At 40.3% G+C, this 25,060-nt stretch overlaps 1 protein-coding gene across 1 annotated transcript; it reads left to right on the top strand.

The window, feature by feature from the left end:
- The first annotated feature begins 936 nt into the window (after positions 1–936).
- Positions 937–23,062, top strand: CHMP1B (charged multivesicular body protein 1B). The gene is made up of 8 exons (XM_075007945.1): positions 937–1,112; positions 5,415–5,512; positions 11,641–11,787; positions 15,534–15,602; positions 15,697–15,804; positions 16,613–16,656; positions 17,842–17,914; positions 19,072–23,062. Exons 1-8 carry the CDS (start codon positions 1,097–1,099, stop codon positions 19,114–19,116), a joined length of 600 nt encoding a protein of 199 aa, XP_074864046.1. The 5' UTR covers positions 937–1,096; the 3' UTR covers positions 19,117–23,062.
- Positions 23,063–25,060: the final 1,998 nt, after the last annotated feature.

The following is a 25,060-nucleotide window of genomic DNA, read 5'->3' as shown; positions in this document are numbered from 1 at the left end:
AATTCTTTATTCTCATTCAACCAGTTCTGCAGCTTATTTTGTCAATTTTGTGTCTCAAAATTATCAAGCAGATAGAAAAATGCTATTATATTATTTATTACTATTTATTTTGTTCTTATCAACTACAATACACATCATAATCTACATGTATGCAAAATAAATTACTTGACAATAAAAACTTAAAGAAGAGATGAAAAAATATCAGATTTGCTTCAATTTTTAAGTTTTCAAAATAGAAAGCGGTGTATATGCGAGAATGTTCCTGCCTCAAATAACATGGCTGACTCAGAGATATAGCTTCAGAACACTCAGAATTCCAACATATTAGGGCGATTCAGGAAGACAACTCAAGAAAATAATTCATTTTTCTCTATTTACGAAAGTAGCTTTTCCTGATTTTTACAAACTACTACCTGTAATGATGCACGAGAGAGCCTAAGAATGTCCTTTTATTCCTTCCACTTCGAGCAACCGGAAAAGATGTTTACGTATGTTCGCAATACAATCTGTCTAGCTGCACTTCTGAAGAAACAATCAGATCTACAAAACCTGAATTAGCTTTCTGGCAAAGTGAGGAAATACAGTTTCGTGCCAAATGTTATTGCGGGGGTTGCCACCCAGCGGCCAGGGATGCGGGGGGACGCAGAGGTGTCACCACGCACTGATGGGGGCGTTGGAGGGTCAGGATTGACGGGGCGGAGCCGCTTTTGGGGTGCCTTGGACCAGGCGGTAGCGGCGGCCACCACGACGCGCCAAGCCACAGCCGCGCGCGACGCTTCCCCACCTCCCGCGCATACTCAACCCCCGCTGGGGGCGGCAGCCTTTCATCCGGGGACCTCAGCTCCGCCCCCCCACCCCGTGAATTGCGCCGCGGCGGCGCGCACGTTCCCTTAGTCCAGTCTTGGGTCGCGCACGCTGCTCACGCTCCGTCCCTGCGGCCGCCGCGGAAGCGCTGGGTCCCGCCCCCTGCGCGAGACGCCGCCCGGGTGGGGAAGGCGGAAGTTGGCTGCCGGAGTGCAGCCGAGAGCCGGAGAGCTGCGATCCCGAATCTGTCCCTTCGCCGGCCGGGCTGGGCCGGGCCTCAGGAGCCGCCGCCATGTCCAACATGGAGAGTATCCTTTGGGCCGACGGGCCGCGGGGCGAGAAGGGGGAGGCCTGATGGGGAAGAGATGGGCAGGGTCCCCCGTCGGGGCGTCTGTAGCCCCCGCCCCTCGCGGGGCTCAGCAAGAGGGAGCCGGTACTCCGGGAGAACTGCGGGAGGGGAGAAGGCCTCGCCGGAAGTGGGCCTGCTGCATGTGGGAAACGGGCCGACCTCTGAGAGCTGGGAGATCCCACTGGGGGGGGGCAGTGCCCACCCCCCCTTTGGGAGAGCTGGGAGATCCCACTGGGGGGGGCAGTGCCCACCCCCCCTTTGGGAGAGCTGGGAGATCCCACTGGGGGGGCAGTGCCCACCCCCCCTTTGGGAGAGCTGGGAGATCCCACTGGGGGGGGGCAGTGCCCACCCCCCCTTTGGGAGAGCTGGGAGATCCCAGTGGAGTGGGGGAAGGTCCCATCAGTGCAGGGTGGGGAGGTCCTGCTCACTCCTTCCTTTGGCACTTTTATTGATGGTAAGGACGCTCGTTGAGTGGCACAACGTCCCCCCCACACACACACACACACCAGACAAGGGGCTGACAGCGCTGCTATTCGTTAGACTGTCAGCCTACTCCCTCACCTCGGGGAGGGACTGGCTCCATTATGGGGAGCGGCTTGAACCATGTGACAGTTTCTGGGATCGCTTTGTCACGTGTTTTATTTCAGTTCATCATGTAAGGAAAATATTCACTCAAGCCTTGAGACAGGCTGAGCCCATCCCTGTTTACCACCACATCAGGCTCGCTGGAAGCGTGTGAGACAGTGGGAATACAGCAAGTGCTCAGGGTGTAGAGTTTCATCCAGTTTTGTTTCGATCTTGAATTATGTGGGAAAAGTGCAAGTCTAGAAATAATGCATTGTAGAAATTGGTAATTTCCTTCTTTGTAAGATCTGATGATCTATTGGAACCACAACAGCAATTTGTGTATTGTTCTATTCTAGGCTGCAAAGTATATGTGTAAAGAGGTGAATTATTCCAGTTTTGCAAGGAAACTAAATCTGCTAGATAGAAGGAGGGACTTCTTTTGCCATGGGAGTTTGAAATTCTTTGGGATTTTTTATATATTCATGAATGATACAAGTATCTCTGCCAAAACTTAGCTTCCCAGATGGGTGTGATATCAAATTACTGCTGCAGAGCTAATAATTTTTTTTTCTAGAAACATGTTTTTCCCCACCTTTCTTAGCAGTGAGATGTGAAGAGGATAAAAGTTACTTTGATTACAAGAATATATGTTTTATAATGTTTGTAGTGAGAGATTTCTAATATTTAAAGTCTCTCATCCATTCAGTCTCTTACTGCTCTTTCGACTCACTTTCCATTTCAAGTCTGACTTCGGCTGACCAGTACACTTACTCTTGGCACTGTATCTTGTGGAGACGGGAGGAAGAATAGCAAAGGTGGTATCTACATCATATTTTCATTCTCTTAGTCCTGTGGGGGATGGCGGGAGGCCAGTTCAGTCCCCTGTGTGAACTTACACAGGTCTGCCAGTGGCACAAAAGCCTGTTTTGTTAGCAAGAAATAGCTGAATGATACAACATTCTACGCCAGAGTCAGTGACATGGATGGCATAGAGCCAGCAACCCTGTCTTTATACCAATTGGAGTGTTCCCCTCACCACAGGAATAGTTAGTTGTTTGGATCATCTGGCTTTGAGGCTGTGGCAGGAGCCAGAAATTGTCCCCTCCACCCTCCTTTTTTTGTCCTGGCAGTGGCAAAAAAAATTATACTTGGCATCTTTTATTCTGTTTTGGTTTATAAACTTTTTCTTTGTATGTAAAATGAGCTTAGCTTTAATGCTGCTTTTTCTGTATGTTTTGCTCAGAAAAATCCTGTTCTGTAGTTTTGAGGATGTTGACAAGATGAAATGTTTGAACAGGTTTCTAAATATATTATGGTGACTAGAAGTTGTTTGATTTCATTTGAGTTACCATATGTTGAGACAGGTACATTTGAAGGTTGGAGCAAATGTGTTCCACGGCATGAAAGATCTGTGAGGCAATAAATGATGCATTGTGTTATCTAGTGTGAAAACATTGAGTGAGTAACTGAGGGAGTTTAAAAATAAAATCCTTGTGTATGTCACCAGGACTCAAAGCCATTGATTTAAGGAAGTACTGTAATACTTTGTACAGTGATTCTGATCATTATCTAAACAGGATTGTAGTTGGCAATCTGTAAATGAAATATTTTATACTATTATCAGTCCTTAGGGCAAAGCAGTGTAATTTGTTACATTGGCCTATAACCTATGTTACATTTAGTCGTGGGAGAGATGGAAGGAAATGGTGGCCTGGCTTTTAGAGCACAGAAGTGAACATGGTCAACTATTTCAATATTATGGGTATCTGTTTCTTTTAAAAATATTTTTACAGTGAGGTTGACAGTGGAAACCATAGTTCAGTTCTGCTAGTACTGCTGTCTCATGTTGATTTTAAGAAACTTTTCATGCATGTTTTACAGGCTTTTTTGTGCTTCAGCAACTGAAAAGTACAGTTGTTTTTGTCCATTGCAGCTCATCTTTAATTGGATTTATGAATCAATATGCCGTAGCATTCAAACTTGAAATATGTAATGGTACAGTGACAGCTTAGGGCAAGCGTGGGCAACCTTTTCCTGTTATGCGTGGCTGATTTTTTTTTTTCCTGCTATGGGTCAATCGTGGGCCATACATGTTCAGCTTGCCCACCAGGGAGGCACAGAGGCACTGCAGTTCTTCCTGCAGCGAGGGGAGAACCAGGGCACTGAGACTGGGGCTTTGCACTCATGGTGAGGTGATCCAGTGCTTTTAATTTCAGCTGGGAGTTGAAAGCTATATGAAATTTTCTCTGCCCAGAAGGAGATAAGGAACAATGCAGGCTGTAGGATCCCTGGCTTTGTTTTAGGGCCTGGTACACCAAATGTATACTCCTCACTATTACAAAAAACAGGCATTGTGGTGAAGATAGCTGATTTTTTTTCTTCACCTTCAAGCTTGGGTCAGAGAAGCAATTTTATTGCACCAGCCAGAGACTAGCCTGTGTGATTTAGCAGGAAAAGTTTCCTGCCATTCTGCAGAAAGTTATCACTGCTTAAATGTTTAGTCTAGTTCATGTTTCTTATTAACAAAGAAAAGATTGTTCACTAATGCTCACAGTGCCAAATAAGTAGTAGGTATTATGAAGAATAGTAACAGAGAGAGAGCTGTGTTAGTCTATATTCTATCAAAACATTTTTATTGTGATGAAGAATTACATAGAGGTAATATACATATTGTTTCACCAAAATTATTGTTTGCCTCCTACAAGGAACATATTCATCCTTCCAGGGACTTACATAAATCATTTATTTACACCAGAGAAAGATTTATTTACTTATGTTGATTTTTTGATACTTGTAGAGTACATAAGGGCAATTCTATTCCACTAAACCGTACATGTGGCAAAAGGGTTCATTGTCATATAGTAAAAGTAAAGATATATAAATGAAAGATGTTAAATCTAATCTTCTGGCCAATTGATATTGCACATATGGTGGGAAAATTTCTCACTTCTCTTCTTATCTGTTAGGGGAATGGGTGAGCTGACAAAGCGTGTAATGGTAGCTTTGTTTTTCATCTCAAATTCGCCATAATTTAAGCTTGACCCTTTCCGATGTTTGTGTGGGTTTATGGCACTATAGAGTAAGAGAAACATCTTAGTAGGGTTTTTCAAGTTATAACTACAGTATATGGATGCTGTTTGTGTGCTAGGAATGGAATTTTCTGAAGTGCTTTGCTTTGTGATGGCTCTGCTTTGAAGTCTGGTAAAACTGTCCTTCTCTCCAGATTCCAGGACTTCAGAATCACCCTACCAACATATGCACATGTTCTGAAGACTGACATTCTGAGCTCATGACCTAATAAATGTGTTAGTCTCTAAGGTGCTAGAGGATTGGTTGTTGTTTATGAAGCTACAGTCTAACATGGCTACCCTTCTGCGACTATTTGAATTGTCTTTCACCAACTTAAGCTAATTTTGGTTCTGAACTCGTTTTTAAATTATCAGAACAATGGGTTTTAAACTTTAGAGCCAAGATGTCAAAAGGAAGGACATGAGCAATGTAAAATTAAAACAAAAATAAGTAAACACATTCATTCAATTTGTTTTGTATAAATTAAAATGGCTGACCTCCCAGTGTTAAAATTGGCAGAAGAAAATAAAATATGCGTGCTGTGGGCTACTAAAGCAAATGGAAAGTGACATGTTCATATTTCAGTTATTGGTATTATTTTGTAGTTCCTTAATATGCATATCAGAACACCTGTTTAACTTGAAGTTTGCTGCCAAAGAGCTCAGCAGGAATGCAAAAAAGTGTGATAAAGAAGAAAAGATTGAAAAGGCTAAAATTAAGAAGGTAAGGAATGGAACTAACCTATATCCACATACTTTGTGTGTATGTGTGCTAGGCAGATCCTTAACTTATATATTGCTATGGTTTTCTTGATGTGCATTGTAATAAAACAGGAAGGGTACGTAGATTGGCAAGGTAATACGTCATGTTAGCTGTAACATATCTATGGCTGTGGCCTAGCCAACACTACACAGTTAGGTGAACTTAAGGTAGCTTATGTCAGTTATGTCAATGTGTACACTACAGCCTTGTTCCTACCAGTGTTGGTGCCAATGTACACACCCTTCCAGGGGTGTAGGGCTTGTCAGCGTTGCTAGGGTGACTCAGTGTCTGTGAAGACACTGCATTCCTTACTCTCACTATTGATTGTAAGTAAATACTATGATGGCTGTAAGTCAACCTAACCTAAATTAATTTAAGATTGTAGTGTAGATGTGCCCTTTGTCATATTCTACATGTTAACACTCAAATGGAATGTTTCATGACTTTGTCTTCAAAATGTATATTTTATTCTTGTTAGAGCAGCTTTTTGTTGACAGTATTTCTCTAAATTATCTTAATGTTAATCAAATTTGTTTAATGTTTATCTAATTAATTAATTAATGTTTATAAAATGTGACCAGTACAAATTTTTAAAGTAGGTTTCATATCCTTTTTTTTTTTTTTTTTTTGCTGCTTACAGTAACCTGAAGTTTTTCTGCCCTTTCTCAATAAAAGGAATATCAACTCTTGTATGGTTTGATTTTCTTGGATACTTTCTTGAATATCTTATGTGGATTGAGCGGTGTCTCAGCCCTTAATTGTGGTGGTAGGAGTGTTGAATCTTCAGTAAAATCTTTTTTTTTTTCCTCACAAGTACATGTTAAGCATTGGCATTAAATAGATCTTGACGAAAGCTTTAAACAGTCGGGCCAAGCACACAAATCTTGGTTCTGCTTTCAGTCTCTTGTGTAGGATCTCTTCTATTAATTTTCCAGTCCATAACATTCAAGAGAGATGAGCTCAATTTCAGGTAAAAGGAATAATTGAAGAAAATCCTTTCAGGGCTTCCAAATGTTGTAAAGAAGTTAAAAGGCTACAAACCCATCTTTTTTCCATTTCTAGCTCTGCTTTAACATATAATGTAGAGTGACTTACTTGACTTAAACTCTTGTACTCTGAGTGAAGTTGAGGTCATCTGTAAGTCTCCTCCACTTCACTCTGTCTCAGGCCAAAACTTCTAGCTGACTCCAGGAGTACCCCAGTTGTCCTTCAAGTTGAGTAGATCTTCTCCATGTAGTCCTAGGTTTTCCTTGTGGGTTCCATTTGACAGCGTGATGGCCTGTGCTGGATGATGGTTTTCTGAGAGTGTAGCCTATCCATCCCTATTTTCTTCTCTTGATTGGAACGTCGAGTGGTTCTTGTCCTGTCCTGTCCTGTTCCAAAGCTCCTCATTTGTGACAAAATCTTGCCATTTGATGTGAAGGATGAACATCAGGTATCTGTTATGAATGTCGATAGCATATAGAAATCTGCTTTACATTCCTCAGCTGCTTCATTGGTTGGTGCATAACACTGCACAGTCAGTACTTTCATGTTTTGGTGTAGAAAGGATCTGGCTGTGGTGATACTGCTGTCCACACCAGTAAAGCACCAGGCGCCTCTCTTAATAAAATCAAGCCCACCCCTTCTCTGGGGGCTCTGCCCTCTTCATGTCCTGAGTAGATGAGGGTTTCACATGTTGCCATGCATAGCTGCCCAGATTGCATGCATCTTGTCTCACACAAGACCAAAACTGCAAGGTTGTACTGTTTCACCTCTACTGCAATCTGTGCTGTTTTCCTTGCTTGATACATGGTCTGAACATTCCATGTACCAACTGGGTGGTGGTCTTGGGTAAGAGAAGGGTCATCTGCTGTGCAGCTTTGTTTTGGCTTTCCCTGCCATGTTTCATACACAATCCATATGGATTGCCAACTCCTCCCAAGACTTGTGTATTTGTACGTTTCTTTGTAGATGTTACTGTAGCTTTTCTTTTTTGTATGGACAGTATTGTTAATCCTAAACCAACACCTCTTAACTCAGGGGAAGGTGATCCAAATTTGTCTGGTCTCTACCATTTGACCTGCCCAGTTTGGGTGACCTTTCCTGGAGCTGTAGCTCCTGCTGGCATAGCTCTCTGGGTCTTTGAAGCACACGAGACACCTCATTGTGACAAGGAATGGACCATGGGGTCGAAATGGTGAACTAGATGAATTTATTATTTGTGGGAGTTGGCTTTTTTCTTGTTTACAATACTGTGATAGCAGAAGGAAACTACATTGTGGCATATTAAAGATAAATTATTTAATCGTCTGAAAGTTCAGTTGTGCATTAAAGTTCTCTGTGTGTGTTTCTAAATGTTTATCTGATTTACGCACTGAAGTACTAAATACTAGCCTTGCAAAAGGGCCTTCAGTTGGATTCCTTTCTGGTATAGTTAGCTTTAGGCTTTGTATCATTGCTGTCGTATTAGTACCTAAGCACCTTCCGTGTAAAATCAATAGAGACGTTCCATATGGACTTCATGGAGTCACTGGCACTTCTTCCATTTTGGGGTAGGGTTTTTTGTTGTTGTTTTTAAATTATTTACCCTTTTTAGGTTTATTTTTCTGAGGCTTTTAAATTTATTTTTGTTAGGCAGGTAATGTTATTGTTGGCAACTCATGGTGGAAAGGCCTTTTCAAAGGGGAAAACTTTTTAGTTCTTTCTAAAGCCATACTTACTGTCTTACTAACAGATCTTGCTTTATTAAATGCTGCCTCTTAAATGCAGATTACATTGCTATAACTGAGGCCGGAATTTTATCTTCAGTTTGAATTTAGTTGTCAGTTCGACTGGCTTGCAAGAGACTTTTTTTGTCTTCACGCAGAGACTTTCACATGGATTATGGAAGCCAGTGAAATGATTTTCAGCTCTGCTTTTGTATCTCAGGCTTACTCAGGGTTGGGGGTGGAGGCGGGGGCACAGGAGGCAAAGTAGCTAAGTGTCTCCCCCTGAATTTTGTACTAGGAGTCTACTCACCCTAGCCCCAGAGCTCTTAACCTCCTGAGGCTTTGTTTACATTTCTAAATGTGTGCCCTATAGATCAGCACAGACACTGAGCCAGTTCAGCTTCAGGAGGGCTCAGCACCCAGAAAACCAACTTCCAATTTCAAAGGCTAAAGCACTAACTTTAAATTGAAAGTGTGGCCATGGCAGGAGTGTTGGGAGTAAGCTCTCTGGGTTGACCACCTACACATAGGGAGTAACAAACAGCACTGGGAGCCCATTCGCACTAGTGCTGCACTGCTGCAAGGTGCACGGGTGGGGGGGGGGTAACATGCTGAAAGAGGAGGGGCCAAGTCCCTGAGCCAGAAAGTTGCAGCTCATTAAGTGTCAGAGTGATCTACATAGGATGAATTCAGAAGCTGGGAGCAGCAGCAGTTTTGTGCATAAACAAAGCTAGGGTGAGTAAGATAACGAAAGATTTGACATTAAAGTTAACTAGGGATCATTAGATGATCCTGAAAGCATTTTCAGGCACTCCAATTAAAGATAGGAAACAGAGGGTGAGAATAAATGAGGAGAGTGGAGAGAAGTAAATAACGATGTCCCCCAGGGGTCCGTAGTGGCACCAGTGTTGTTCAATATATTCATTAATGATCTGGAAAAAAGAGTAAAACAGTAAGTTGGCAAAAGGTGCAGCTGATGCAAAAATTTATTGAAGATAATTGTCCAAGGCAAACTTCAAAGAAATACAAAGGATTTCACAAACGTGGATGACCGGGCAATACAATGGCAGATGTGGTGTTAAATGTGCATGGCAAAATACAGTGCTTTTTTTTTAATAGAAAAATGGTGCTGGAACTCAAGCCCCAAACCACCCCCAAGTTTCACCCTCTTTGCAGCCCCCACCCCCAAATGAATGGCTTTCCCTTCCCCCAGAGCCAGGCACCCCAACCCACCCCACCTCCGTATATGCCATCCGGCTCACCGGAGCTGGTAGTGGAGCCAGGGTCAAAGGTATCGTGCTGGGCCGAAATGCATGTGCCATGCCAGATCCCAAGGCCGGGGCCCCGCCACAGCACGGGGCAGTGCCAGCAACTCCAGGGCCAGAGATTCTGGCGGGGCTGAAGTTGGGGGTGCACCGGCAGCTCTGCAGGAGCTCCCAGGGGCTGGGCGAGTGGTGGCAGTGCAAGACTGTGAAGCTGGCAGGGGCTGGGCATGGGAGAGCACTGGGGAGCCGGGCATGGGAGAGCACTGGGGAGCCAGCCATGGTGTGGGGACCGGGGCTCTGGGGGAATATTTTGAGGAGTAAAGGGACTTTGAAGTCGCGTGGCAACTTCAAAGTACCCACAGCTGACCTTCGGCTACACGCCACTTCGAAGTTGCCCTGGGGAAGATTTAGCCTAATGAGGTGCTGCATATGCACCGCAGCACTTCCTTTGTAATCTCCTGACACTCTAATTACCATGCCCCCTTCGAAGCTGGGGGCTAGTCTAGACACAGCCTTAGAGCTGCAAATTGGTCCACGCTTCACATTTCTAACTTCTCATACATGAATGCGACATGTACAGAAACAGGATATACACATTCTGTAAATTGTAGCATTAAAATTGATGTTACATGAGGTACTTAGTCTAAAGCATCTCTGAGTTATATATATTTATAAGCAAGTTCCGTGAATCTGCGGGATGGGGGTGAGCCTGTACCACCTAGTTCCTCCCACAGCTGAGATAGAGCCCAGGAGTTCTGGTGAGAGCTCTCTCTCCCTCACAGAGTTTGTAAAAATGCATATTAAAATTCGAAACCTAACAGTGTCCATTAAGTAACTTCCCTTAAGATATTGGAACATATTTTTGTTGTTCAAACTGAGTGGATCTAGTATTTATTTGTCTGTCTTTTATGTAGATATTAGATACGGGGCTCCAGTCAACTGCTGAATTATCTGCCAAAAAACTAGAGTTTTCAGGTGCCGAAGTAGCTGATGGAATCATGGTTAGAAGTTGACTCCATTGCCCCCTGCCCCCAAACCTCTGGCAACCAAAATCTGAAATGGCGCACCATCTCTCGCTGCAGCAGTTTTCCCCATAACCTTAAACTTACTAATTTTGTTATCCTCTAGTATTGGGTTACAGCGAGTTTGCAGTAGTTGGAATATCTAAAGCACGTCTTATATAGTAACTTCTTGTTATCCGAGAGTTACCAATCAGTTAAAGGGGTATTTGTGAGGTTACAGATAGGGAAGGAAACATGGGCAAACATCCTTTGCCTGTAGCCTTGCAAACTGTCCTGTAGCTGGTGCTGAGCACATCCCAGTGCTTCCTTCTCTGGCTGCAGCCCTGCAAACCTGGCTGTGCAGCTACAGACACGGAAGGGTGCTTTGGGATGTGCTATGAGCAGGGTGAGTCATGGTGAGAGGAGATCCTCTTGGATGGGGATGTGGGTGGCGAAATCCATTACTTTCAGTGTAGGTGGCAGCCCCTGGCAGTGGGCAGGGTCATCCCTTGCCCCATAAACCTGCCTCCAGCTCGGGCTTGTCTTCCAAAACAATTAAGTTGTTAATAAATGGACTGCCTGTTGCCTGTATCTGAATCCTGTTGTCATTACGTTCAGCAGGGTGGGACTGGTTTCTGGCAAAGTGTTTCTGCTAAACAAAAGTTGTTAATATATGGATTGCTATTAAGAGGTATCCACTGCGTACACAATGAAGTAAGGATACTTTTTGCTCTGAAACCATAAATGGCAAAATACTGTAATGAGGGATATCATCTATCTGTCTTAGTAGCACCAAAATAAGTATTTTGATCTAAAAACTGGATGCTTAATGTGTTTTGAAGGTTAGATGTTCGAGAATGTATAAATCTAAAATGCTACTGCACCGTATATCTTTTTCATAGACTTACTGATATTGAGGCTCTGGGAGATAGCTGAAAGATTCAGGCATACTTTCAAATGCATAGAAGTCAGCTGATTCACATGCAAGTTAATTAAAATCTTTCCATTGACTTAAAATGGGAGTTGAGTTGGACTTAGAGTTTACTTGTTTTGCAAGTATTTTTGAAGGAGTTGCTATTGCTATGTAGTTGCTGTTAAGAAGGTTTAGCAATAGTTTGCTTTTATTTAAACAGGCAATCCAGAAGGGTAACACTGAAGTTGCAAGAATACATGCCGAAAATGCAATCCGACAGAAGAATCAAGCAATTAATTTCTTGCGTATGAGTGCCAGGGTAGATGCTGTAGCAGCGAGAGTTCAAACTGCAGTAACAATGGGCAAGGTAAGCATATTTTCCTACTTCCATGTATAACACTCTACAGAAAGATAAGGTCCCTGATTTTCCTTTAACCTGTTTTAATTCTATCCCTAAAGTGTGCTGGGATGGTTTGGCAGTGTTCAACTGTGGTCCACAATAAACTAAATTGTGTAGGAAGGACTGGCTGGTAAGTTAATTAGTTAGGTTAATGCCACCGTCCTTCATGTGTTAGTGATGCCATCATTGTGTGTCTCTCTAGTACTTGTAGGAAACAAGCGTCTCCTGTTAGCTAATTAATGTATCCTAATCAATGTCTTATGTCACAACTTTTTAAAGGTAAGTCCATTTCATTTTACAAGAAGGTGCACTTGATTGATTTGATTTGATTTTGTTGTGTGCTTCCAGAAAAGGAGTGTTGAAGCATTTCTGTTTTGATTTACTAGCAAATATGCAAAATAAATATGTAACAATACTTTAGAATCGTCTAAGCGCCAGCACACTTGTCTTTTAACCCTCTCTCACAGTGATCTGTCTATTGTCTACATTTTTAAAATAGCGTTAAGGACATTTCTGCAGAGGTGTTGCTTTAGTTTATGATCTTATTGGATCACATTTGGGTGGGGGATCCAAGGAAATCATAGGAAATTTTAAGTGCATCTCTTACCTCTCTGTACTAACTCTAATGTCCTGCAAAATGGGCCATCTTTAAGATGAGAAATACACTCATCCCTTGTTAAATGAGTACTTTATTTACGAGTACTCGTTTAAATGATGGACACATACACCTCCCTGAGTTCACTCGTCGAGCCTAATACGAGCCTAACCCCCTCCCCACAGCTCCAACCCCCCCATAGTCTGACTGCCCCGTAGCCCCCTGCTGGCCCTGCACACCCCAAACTTTTGCAGCCTGACCCCCCCGCCAGCCCTGCAGACCCAACCCCCCGCAGCCCCAAACTGTGGCAGCCTGACTGGCCCTGTGGCCCCAAACCAGGGCAGCCAGACCCCCCTGCAGGCCCCACGGCCCCAAATCGCAGCAGCCTGAACCCCCTGCAGCCCCACAGCCTGACACCACCTGTCGGCCCTGTGGCCCCAAACCACGGCAGCCTGACTGCGCCACCAGCCCCATGGCCCCAAACCACAGCGGCATGACCCCCCTGCAGCCTTAACCCCACTGCTGGCCTGCAGACCTAAAACACCATGGCCTTAACCGCCTGCTGTCCCTGCACATCTAAACTGCCACAGCCTGACCCCCCACCGGCTCTGCACACCCCAAACCGCCGCAGCCTTAACCCCCACCCCATGCCTGTCCATTTGTGACACCGCACTCCACCCGGACCCAACCCACTACCAGATTTTAACCAACCCTCCCTTGCGCTCATGGCCCCAGCTACCCCCAGCCTTTACCCCCCCCCACCCCCAGGTTCATTTACCTTCCAAAAGCAGCACCACCTGCTGCCACTCTTTTCCTGAGTTAGGAGCACTAAGGACCAATCAGAGGCTTTTACGTGTATTTTAATGGTAATTTAGTGTCCCTCTTACGAGTTTTCACCTATGAGCAGAAAGTTGGGAACCAATTGCACTCGTATAGCGAGGGATGAGTGTAAAATGGAGATCCTGAACGTCTTTAGTCTGTAAAGATACTACTGTATGGAATAGTGATGTTTTTCCTTGTTTACTCTGTTGGAAATAAGTGGCTTAGAAATACCTACGATAACACTTTTAACCTAAATTGGTTGTATAATTTCAGTAACACATTGCTTTTTTTTTTCCTCATTATCATGCAATATTCCTCTTCTCTGTTGAATACTCCAGATCTGGCTACACTTCAGTGACAGGTGGAACAATTCTTATATAGTAATATAAGGTGATTATTGCAGATCAAAGACCTCAAAAGCTTTTTTTCAAAATCAGTTTTCTTCAACTTCATGGGCTTGTTTGAGGTGGTCTTGTTTTGTGGGCATTCTGTTATATTACCTTAGATGGACTATATGGGCTTAAAGAGTTCAGTGTGGTCACCTGACTTTGGGGTTTCGTATACGGAGACCTCTGCCTGCTTAATACCATTGCAGATACACATCATTACAATAAAAAACCTGTTTTTAAAGATACTGGAAAGTAGGCAAAATAACCAAAGCATTTGATATGTAAAGTAAGACTTCTATTTTAGCATTATTTGTTTCCTTTTCCTTTGTCTGGACAGCGTTTTTGAAAGGAAAACCCTTTTGTTGGACAGGCTTTTAGATGACATCAAAGATGGTGGAAACTGTCCTTGTTGCAGCAAATAAAAGTGTGTTGAGAGGTGTTGGAGCTGTTGCTGCTCTTAGGCTGATCCTGCTTCCTTTAAGACAGGACAAAAGGCAAACCACACAGAAGACAGAAGAACACTAAAGACAGAAAATGCAGCTTCTGTTTCAGGTGTTGACTTTTGCTTGCATCCTCATTGCTGGGGAAAAACAGGCACATCCAAAAGTCTTATTCGCCGTATTCAGGCCTCACAAACTGGGCATCACATTTAGCTGCCTTTTTCTGGTCATAAGCCTACAGTATTGTTGTGAAATACACAATGTTGACCAGCTAAGTCACAATCTTGTTGGACCGGTTCTGCCTCTACACGTGCCCCTGCCTATCAGAGGTGGCACGGTAATGAGGCAATTGCAGATGTGGGCAATCTGCAGTTCGAAGTCTGCACTTTGAACTTCTCACCTGGTGGCCATTATGCTAATGAGGTGCTGAATGTGCACATTAGTGCCTCATTAGCTGGCTTCAAAGTGTCTCATTACTATGCCACCTCTGATGGGAGGGGGCAAGTGTAGAAGCAGCCGGAAGGAAGCCATGAAAGTGAAGAAGTAGGGTCGAGAAGGAAAAGGAGATAGGAGTGAGGCGCTAAGGAGTGACAGTCTGACATCCAAGGTGACATTTGTCACCTCCACTGTCTCCAGCTCATTTTCAGTGTCACCTGGGTTCCTCACTGTCCTGACCACATCAGACCAAAAAGAGAAAGTCCAGTAGTATGCCAGTGGGTTCTGGGGTCCCAGGAAACAGTGGGAGTGGCAGCCACAACAGTAAAACTTGCTCCTTTCCGTTTTGTCTTTGTCAGCCTGCGTCTACATACCTTGTGTACCCTAGTTGCTCTTTGAGGACTCCAAAGGAATCAGAGACTGGAATAGCCCATTCGCTTATTACTTTGTTTACAAGTTATGCCTAATTTTCAACACAACAACACTGATTTTTTGTTTGTCAAGTGTGAATTTTACACAGACCTTGAACTATAATAGTAGGCCTTTTTGTTTAGACAAAGTGTATTTTGGTCTCCCTTTTTACATCTTTTACCTTCAGCATCCATAGTTATAGGTTGTTGTGACATGTTCTGAGTTTTTATCCACAGTCTCTCAGTTCTTCACAACCTAGAAAGGCTTATTAAGTCCCAGTTATCACTATAATCATAATTCAAACAAGCTGTCTAGATTTCAGTTGCCAGTTATTTGTGAAATGTGATTATTTTTAGAGCTGCATCTCAGATCATTATTTTATAGCTCAATGGTAAACATCTGAGAAACATGGTTTATAGCAAAAAAACTGATAGAACCATAAACAGTTGCATAAACCGCCACTACTACAGAGTTGTAAAAATTCTTTGGACAGAGATGAAAACAAAGAAGTCTACTTAAGAAACTGAAGGGATTAACCATACTAATTACTGTGTTTATTATATGATGTGATTTTTTTGAGGGGGGTAACAGATTTATATATTTCACCGTATCTTTTTTTAGGTAACAAAGTCAATGGCAGGAGTAGTTAAATCTATGGATGCTACTTTGAAGAGCATGAACTTGGAAAAGGTAGACTTAAATTTAACTATTTTGGAATTCAGGGGTATATATTCTGATATACGTTATTTTATAGTGTGATATTTATTTATTTATTTACCTGCAGATATCTGCCTTAATGGACAAATTTGAGCACCAGTTTGAAACATTAGATGTTCAGACGCAACAGATGGAAGACACAATGAGTAACACAACTACATTAACAACACCACAAGTAAGAATAACTGATATTGCAATAACTGTCATGTAACTCCACTGTACACAAATGATGTCACTTCTCTTCTACACCTTCTGCCTTTTGAAAGATGTAGTAGGAGTTGGGGCATTCCCAGTTTACCTTGCGAAATATTTACATGCTCTCTTGGGAACAAAAGAATCATTTAAGTTGCTTAAATATTCTGATGCAAAATTTACATGTGATGTGTACTGTCTTAAACTTGCCTCTTACAACTGATGCGTTGGAGTGATATAGACTGAAATTGTCAGCTTTTGCTTAGGAATGTATGGAACTTTAACTTTTAGTAAACATTTTTAGTTAAAATATACCAATGTTTAAAGTCACAGCTTAAAATTTGAATGTTTAAAGTCACAATTTAAAAACAGTTAACATAATCCTTACAATTTTTTTTGTGAAGTCTGCTGTGTGAGAAGGTTCTTCCTGTGCCCTAATAAAATATTTTATGAATAGTGAGGACTACAGTAACATTTCTGCAGTTGGGGTACTAAAGTAGATGTGATTTATACGGCGAGAATTAGACTTAATCATATATGGAAATATTACAGATCAGTAGTTGAACTTGGAGAACTAATTTGCATGAAGTGAGATGTGCTTCTTGTATTCTGAATTCCTGTAGCTCCCTCTGGTGGTGAAATACTACAAATGTTCAAAATCCACAGGAGCTCTTTTGTAAAGCAGTTTTATTAACACAGTAGAATTTTTGCTTATTACACAAATCATGCTGTTACTTAAATACAATAAGTACAATAACAGACAGTGATTTAGTTTTGATTTCCTGTTCTAGAACCAGGTGGATACCCTTTTACAGGAAATGGCAGATGAAGCAGGGTGAGTATAATATAAACATTTTAAAGAACAGTAATGTTTTGTGTACCCGAAGGGCAGGCACATCTGGCCCTTATATTTGATTTTAATTAAATTAACCTAAAATGTCCCTCATTTTAAATATGTTAGTCTTGCAGAGCTAAAGTAATCCAGTGGCTGTATATTTGTTGTGCTTTCTTCTCTAGATATCATGGCTCAAATCTTCATGTGTGAGATTATAAACACCACATAGTTTTGTTATGATTGTTACAGTCTAGAACTAGAGCTGCTTGTTTCTCATAAAAAAGCACTTCAAAGATGGGGACCATGCTGAAATAGTTAAGCCTATTTATGGTGCGCTTCATATTTGCATGAATAGGTTCGGCTGTCTCAGCATGATCCACTTTATAGTGATCTTCCAACAGAAATGAGTGAGGCCCGGGCTACATAAAAATATTAAAGTATAGATATTTAATAATCTGTTGTCGGCCTTTAAAAAGGAAGCAAGAATAATTTATTTTGATAACTACAAAATGAGCCCATGATAGTGCAAATAAGTGATCGATTTACTTTGCTTAGCCACACGTGCACATAATTTATTTAATTTGAGTTAGAGAAATTGCCCGTGATAGCAAAGGACTGGACTTGATGTCCCAGGAGGTTTTTTCCAGTCCTTTGCCTATGGTCCTATTATGTGCCTTTCTTGTCATCTTTGTAAGGCAGGAGCTGGCATTACAGCTTTGCTGCCATAAGTACACTGGCCCATGGGCATAAGAACAGCATCCCTGCTGCTGGACTGGGTTTTCCTGGGAATAAGGGAGAGAGAGAGAATTAGTCCACCATACTGCTGCTGCTGGGATGTTGACCATTACCTTCATTTGATATTTTTTTGTATTCAGATTATGATATAGAATTTCATACCTGGTTGCCAGTCTCAATCCTGCTTACCTCATGAGTATTATTCAAAAGCATCTTCAGTAACCAGAAATTTTGTTCATCATCCCAGCAAATATTTCTGGTAACTATTAGACAAGCATTTTGCTTGGTGATCATCTTAATTAACTGGAGTGCAGCCTTTCAAGTTGTGCTTGAGACACTGATGGCGGCATACTATGCAGAATACCATTTGTAAACTCTTGTATACCCTGCTATGGCTTGTTGCTATTTTGACATCTGTGATATATATTGCTCTTTTGTTTTTAATTGTAGCCTTGATCTGAATATGGAACTACCCCAGGGGCAAACAGGTTCCGTTGGCACAAGTGTTGCTTCAGCAGAGCAGGTAAATACTGGTAATTTTTCTAATTGGTCATGTATCATATTTATATAGAAGGGCTACCATTGTATGTGAAATTTATTTGCATGCTTCTAGGACTAATAAATTACTTTTATCTTCATCGTTTTAACTGCCATGTGTAAGTGAAACAAGGTTTGTTTGTGGGCATAAGTTTGTGTATGTATCTGCATTTTAATGAGTCTACCAGTTGTGTAAATACTTCAACTTTTTCTCTGCTCACAAACTCAGGGCCATCCTATGCATACACTAGGTCAGGTTCACTACTCCTGCTAAGGTCCTCTACTTCCGAAGTAGTGCAAGTGGGCCTTAAATTAGCTCTGAATGAGCAGCTCAAGTTTCTTCTGGACATGAGCAAATCCTCAACAGAGGTAAAACTGGCATAGCTGCTAACACCATTTTCTCTCATGATTCTGATAGGTCACGTCTACACTGCCCCTCCGTTTTCAAAGGGGCATGCAAATGTGGCAGAACAAAAATGCAAATAACATTTGCATATTCAGTGTTTCATTTGCATAATGACAACCACTTGCCATTCTGGAAGTGCTGCTTAAAAAAGGCAAAACAGCCATATAGACGGGGTTCCTTTGAAAGGAAGGTCCCCTTTTGAAAGCACCCTTCTTCCTAAATAATGGCTATCATATGCAAATGGAGTGTTGAATATGCAAATCAACACATTCGCATTTTCAATTGGCCGTGTTTGCATGCCCCTTTTGAAAGGGAGGGGCAGTGTAGACGCAGCCATAGAGGAAGGGTTGAGGAGTTTAGCTTTAGAATAATGTGCTTCAATGATCCTATATTGGTGAATAAGCCTTTAGAGAACTTTTAGTCGAAGAATGTTAAAAGGGTAATTCCAGCCTGCACTAAGGTCTAATTTGGCCTTTGGTTCTGTGAGTGGCAGAAATACAATATGGTGTAGAGCTACCATTCTACTTCAGTTTCTGATACACACTGAACTTGTGCTTGATTTATTTGAGAATGCAACCAGATGACTCGGTTACAGTGGAGTCAATTAACATTTGTTTCCGAGAAATTAAAATGTTGATCTGACTCTTGTTTGTGTGTTACCTTGGATAGGACAAGTCTTTGCATTTTGCTTTTATAAAGCTAATACATATTAATGATGTTATTTTGACATTCTGCAGGATGAGCTGTCACAGAGACTGGCCCGCCTACGTGATCAAGTTTAAGTAATCAAAGCTGTGATTCTCTGTATATGTTTCCAAAGCATTCACTCTGTACATATATTATACCTATACAGTATGGTCTGAGTGTCTAAATATTTGTACTATACAATACTCCACTTCTCAATTCTGTCTTTTTTAAATACATTAAGAAATTCAAATGTATCAAAGTGCTTTGATGTTTTTCTAGTTCTGTACAGTACGTTTTGAAGTTGGGGATATATTTTTGCAATTATCTTTTCACAAAACCAGACTGAAATTCTAAGTCAACTAATAATGTTGTCTTATTCTAGCTGAAGGAACAGCTGAACACTATTAATGTGATATATAATATTTTAAATTAGAAAGCCTTTTTTTTTAAAATTATGAAGAACATGTACACGGCAACTGATGGATGCAGGTCAGATGATAGTTTCAGTTAACTTGCTTGCACAGCAAAGTTCATGGAACACACCGATGTGTTGTCTTAATTAATATGCATACTAAAACAGATAGTTGGACTTGAATCTGTTTTTATAATCTTTTAAGACTACATTACTTGCGGAACAACTTAATGTGCCAGTTAAAAATGAGCTACCAAAAGCTGTTTTCACCTAACTGGGAGCTCGCATGGTGTCATCACTTCAGTATAGGAGGATTACAATTTATTTTTTGACATTTTTGTCTAGATTGTTTTAATATATGTATATTAGTCAAGCAAAATGACTCCATATTGTATTTGAGTAACACAGCCATATTAAAGTATCTTTGAATGGTCATCCTTATATTCTGTAAGAGTATGGACTGTATTTTGCCAATATAACGCCATCAAACTCTATAATTTTCGTAAGGTAAGTGGTAGCCTGACTAAGACTTCGCTATCCACTTTAGAAGTAATTCAAATATATTCTTTCTAGCTGTGAACTTCAGTCTAATGTTGTCAGTACTGTCAAACTCTTCATGCAGTCCTAACTCTCAGAAATAATTATTAAAATTTCTAGTCCAAACGACCTGTGATGCTATGAGAAACAGTGACATATACCAATTACTTTTCAGATTTTTTAAAAGCTCCATAGGCTTCTAATTACACTGTTTCTTTTTTGTTGTAGTGATGCCTTTTCAATTCAGTAAAATATATTGGAGATAATTAGATTTTTAGATGTCTTTAACTGACAGGCGTGCATGGTATCACATAGTTGTAGTCTTTCTAATGTTGCAAAAAATTATAATTTAAACAAGATGTCTCTGTAAATAAATAAAAGTGAAAAAATACTGTCAACCCAGTCTATTCATGAAATTGTTTAAATAATAAAAGTTATTTCAGTGATGAATAGTTAAACCTATGTACGGTAAGGTAAAATGCTGTTGGTCAAAGCAACAATCTTGAATTCATAGGTTTCTTGGGATGTACTTGCAACACTAAAGATTTCTGACTTTGAGAGAGTTCACTAACAGGAGTTATCTTATTAAAACAGTTCTCTTAATCATCTGTGTAAAGTATGTTTTATAGTCCTTGGTTGTTGTGGTAAGAGATCAGGAAGAAATGGTACTTGGAATACGAATTTATCTATTTGTCACAATTAAATTGCTAGACTGTCTAATGATTATCCCTTTGTGTGTCACTTCTGCTGGAATGTTAATGCACTGTGTGTATTTTCAACCTGTAAATGGTTCCAATTTGAATAATTAAAATAGGAAGCAGTTGTTTTTACATCTAAATTAACCTTTAACTTGATTTGCTTCTTTTAGTAGCAAAATATCCCCAATTGCAAATGAGGAGTGACTGTGGACATTTTTATTGTTATGCATTTCTATTAAACATGTAAACATCTGCCACAACTTTCAAGAAACTAAAGATGTGGTTTATGTGGGGAGGAACTGAATAATTTAAGGTAGAGACTCTTCTCTCCCAGGTCTTTAATGACCAAACATAGTCATTTGATGGCTGTTTTTTCCTTTATGTAAAATGACTTAGGTAAGCTCACTGCAACTTTTGGTTGAATTATCCATGTGTTCAAAAATTTTACCGTGGTCAGAATTTGCAGCGTCAAAAAGGACACCAACTTGTTATGCTGGACTATTAGCATTCATAAGTGACTCCTCCAGAAGGCAACGAGAAGCCCTGTGGCACCTTATAGACTAACAGATATTTTGGAGCCTAAGCTTTTGTGGGCAAAGGCCCGCTTCGAAGATGAACGCAATTTATTCTGTCCATGAATGGAAAAAAATAGAGAGGAATACTGCCTAGCATGTCTGTGGATAAGCAGAATAGCACTGTGGGGAGGATGAATCACAGTGAGCTGAATAGTTTCCTAAGTTCACAAAAGAACCTTCTGCCAATGGAATAAATTGGTTAATAAACGCTTGTCCTCAAGTGTTCCAGGAGAGGTTCCTGGTTGTGGTTTGTATCCAGAGGACTGCAGGCAGCAGCTATTTGACTCAGGCACCAAATTTTGTACAGGGTAGGCTCTAAGACGCACATCTCATTGGCTTCTCCATGGGCTGGATTTTGTGGATGGCATTCTTAGGCACCTGTCTCTACCCATTCATTATAAGTAGAGCCAAAGCCTATGTGACTAACTCAGCCTTTGTAGATCCCATTGTTGCTCCAGTGATTTTTCTAGTGTTGATTAGGTGTAGGTAGGGGTTAATGTGCTGAACATTTTATGTCTCTTCGTGGACCTGTGGCCTACTTCCTTCTCCATCCTCCAGCTTTATCATTTCCAAGAGAGTAGTATGGAGGTGCAGATGTTGGTTTAAAACTTCGTTGGTGTAAAACATTGCCAGTAGCAAAATTTAACCTTGCTGTCAGATAATGTTTCACCCCCTCCCTAACAATGAAAAAGGCCTTCCAATGCATGCTTGATTCCCTGCCTGCCCCCAGTGATTTTGTCTGATCGTATTTATAAACTTCCTGTGTACCACCAAGCTGGCTTTGGGCTTTTGAAATTTCTCACTTGAAAGCCATAGAAAGCTTCAGAAGAGATGAGGACTTTAATGTAAAAAAAGGAAAACTAACTTGCCAGCCAAAATAGGATAGTTATATGAAGCCTGGATATTGTGTTGGGTCAGATGTAGATATTGTATGTGTGGTGATCACTACAGCCAGAAGATAGAGGAATTTGTTTAATAGAGAGAACAATTATGTGGAAAATTGAATCTGAAATTTTATGAGTGATGAAATAGCCAGAGGTAAAAGGGAAATCGTAGTGATTATACATCCGCCACATTTCATTTTGTGCTGACATTTAAAAAAAAAGAAAATCACAATTTGCAATTAGTGGTGATTACAAAATAGTAGCACATCAAACATATGCCCCAAGGCTTACAACTTTATTGATTTGTGCATATGTAGACAAAATAATGTCATGAATATCCTTAAATATTTGTTTCCTGTATTAGTAAATACTTTGATATCCAGAAGAGCTTGATTTCCAATGTTAAGAACTGAGGGAGTTAAGCAGGTGTCATCCCAGAGGGCTTGATGCTAATATTTTTAGGAATTACTTATGAATGATTAAATAAAGTGAAAACTAATGTCATCAAACTTACACATGTCATAATAAATGATGATGCTTTGATCAGGTGATTAGTACTTTATCACTCTAGATTGAATTGTGCGTTTAATGTTTCTAATATTTTTAGACCTTCGTAAGGGGAAATCATTTGCTATTAATACTTGTCCTCATAAGCTGTTGTTGTGAATGTGTGCCATTGAGCAATTTGGCTTTTATTTTGACTTCTTTCCCCTTTTTATTCAAAAACACCAGTACAGGGAGCATAAGGCTTTGATTTTTGCATGGGTTGTACACAAATGGTTATCTTAAAGTAAAGACAGATGGTTCAGAGTGCATTGTTTACCAGTTTCTTACCAAAACAAAGCAGCAGAAATGTAGTACTTTAAAGACTAAAAAAATTGTCTATTTGGTGATGAGCTTTCATGGGACAGTCACATTTGTTCACATCAATTTAATTTCCAATACAGACTGACATTTATAAATGTCATTGAATTTATATATTCATAATTTATAAATGTCAGTCTGTATTGGAAATGAAATTGATGTGAAGAAGTGGGACTGTCCCATGAAAGCTCATCACCAAATAAATCATTTTTAGTCTTTAAAGTGCTACATTTCTGCTGCTTTGTTTTGTTGGAGTATAGACTAACTCGGCTACCTCTTTGTTACTATTCAGTTTCTTACCAGTTCACACTACTATACATCAACTTTGGCCCATAACCTACTTTGTAGTAACAAAGTTAAACCCATGCAAAAGTTGCACTTTTTAGTGCTTTCTTTAATGCCAAAATGTTACAACATACAAACAACAAATATATTGCATAATGCTTTAAGTAATTTGTATTTATCTTTGTCCAAGTTTTTTTTTTTTAACTTGCTTGCCTGTAGATAGGGAATAAAGTGCCTTACAGGGCTTGTGTCTTGCATGTCTTGATATTACTGTTAGGAAGGGGCTGCTTGGAATTTAAGTGTAACCTTTGGTTAAATGATATGCTAATCAGAGCTACGTGGAAATGTATTTTGGCTGCTCTCTATCCTTTTAACCTGTGACAGTGTACTTTAAACAACATTGCTTTTGTAAAGAAGTACATATGTCCATTTACTAAGTCAATGGTATGTATAGCGAGCCTGATTATTTTTTCTTTAAAGTGTCATCTATGGTAATAAATTTTTCATTTTAAAACTACTTGGAGGCAGAACGTGCCCATTTGCTGTCTGTTCAAATGCTCTCCAAGTCTTACACACGCATTGCATTTTTAGCGTTTTGCATCTATCCCATGCAAAGGTTTACTTTAAGCTTCATGGAGTGAACTGCGCAATGTTTGTTTTATTTTTTTTTAACTGAAATTTTTTTCAGAAAAGATCAGTGGCCTTACTTGTATAGGAAGCAGGTCTCCATTACCATTCAAATAAAGGAAAAAACCTATCTGGCAATCTGCAACTAATTTCAATTGTCAATTGAACCCTTTTAACTTGGAGGGAGAGGCAATAACTGAGTTTAACAGGCTTCAGTTTGACCTTCACTCTTCTTTATTAAGCAAGTCATAAGTCAGCAATGACATACAGCTTTTAAAGATAGATTACCGATGGGACTTAGGCTCTTAAATGTCAGAATGACTTGAAAACTGTGTCCATGTTCTACGAAATGGCTGCAGATCATTCTTTTCAGGTGCATCACCACATTCTCTCTGGGATATGGTTGGAATCAGTTTTTCAGCCTTTTCCTCACATCAAAATAATTATTTCTGTGTATGAAAATATTTCACTACTGCAGCCTTTTAATTGACACAAGCAAAAGACTCAAGCCAGTCACTTTGCAAGCCTTGAAACATAAAAATTATATAAAAGGGATATGATGGAACTATACTTTTTTGCATGATAAAATTCTATTAACTCCTAAGATAATTGTATGAGTAAACATTTTAAAACAAAGCAGCAATGAGATAGGGAATATTCAAAACACACTCAAAACAACTGTCAGTGCTTTCTTAATTCTTAAAAATCGTTTTCAGAATTTTAGATGGGGATTTAAATTTTCTACACAGGTATGCACTTAACTCTTGTCAATTCATGATGGAATTTTTCATCAGTTCCTGCAAAATAGTGTGTGACTGGAATGATCATTGTTTCATTACCCAAATAAGTTCTTTTCTGGAAAGTTGTAATTATCTGTATAAAGTCCTAACATTTGATTTGAAACTCATAGGAAAAGCAGACATGTCCATCATGAGTGTTGGAAATTAGTTCCAGTCTACAGGCGAATGCTGTAACTAATTGATATGACCTGGAAGTGGACGAAGTTCATAACAGTAACGTCAACCTTTCCTCCAATAACTTGACAAATATAATCTCTTTTAAAGTCTTATGTGGACTGCATATCCTGCTCACTTTTTTGTAACAGGCACAGTTTCAGCACTTAAGTTATGTTGGTTTTCCAGACTTCTATTGATTTG

The sequence above is a fragment of the Carettochelys insculpta genome, chromosome 13 (genome assembly GCF_033958435.1).
Source record: "Carettochelys insculpta isolate YL-2023 chromosome 13, ASM3395843v1, whole genome shotgun sequence".
Lineage (NCBI taxonomy): Eukaryota > Metazoa > Chordata > Testudines > Carettochelyidae > Carettochelys > Carettochelys insculpta.
This window is presented reverse-complemented; position numbering and strand designations above follow the sequence as displayed.

Bases quoted from the DNA above. Each gene is read 5' to 3' on its own strand.
- CHMP1B (XM_075007945.1), top strand. The intron at 11,788-15,533 runs GTAAGCATATTT...ATCTTTTTTTAG, and splicing joins CTGCAGTAACAATGGGCAAG to GTAACAAAGTCAATGGCAGG. The intron at 15,805-16,612 runs GTAAGAATAACT...TTCCTGTTCTAG, and splicing joins CTACATTAACAACACCACAA to AACCAGGTGGATACCCTTTT.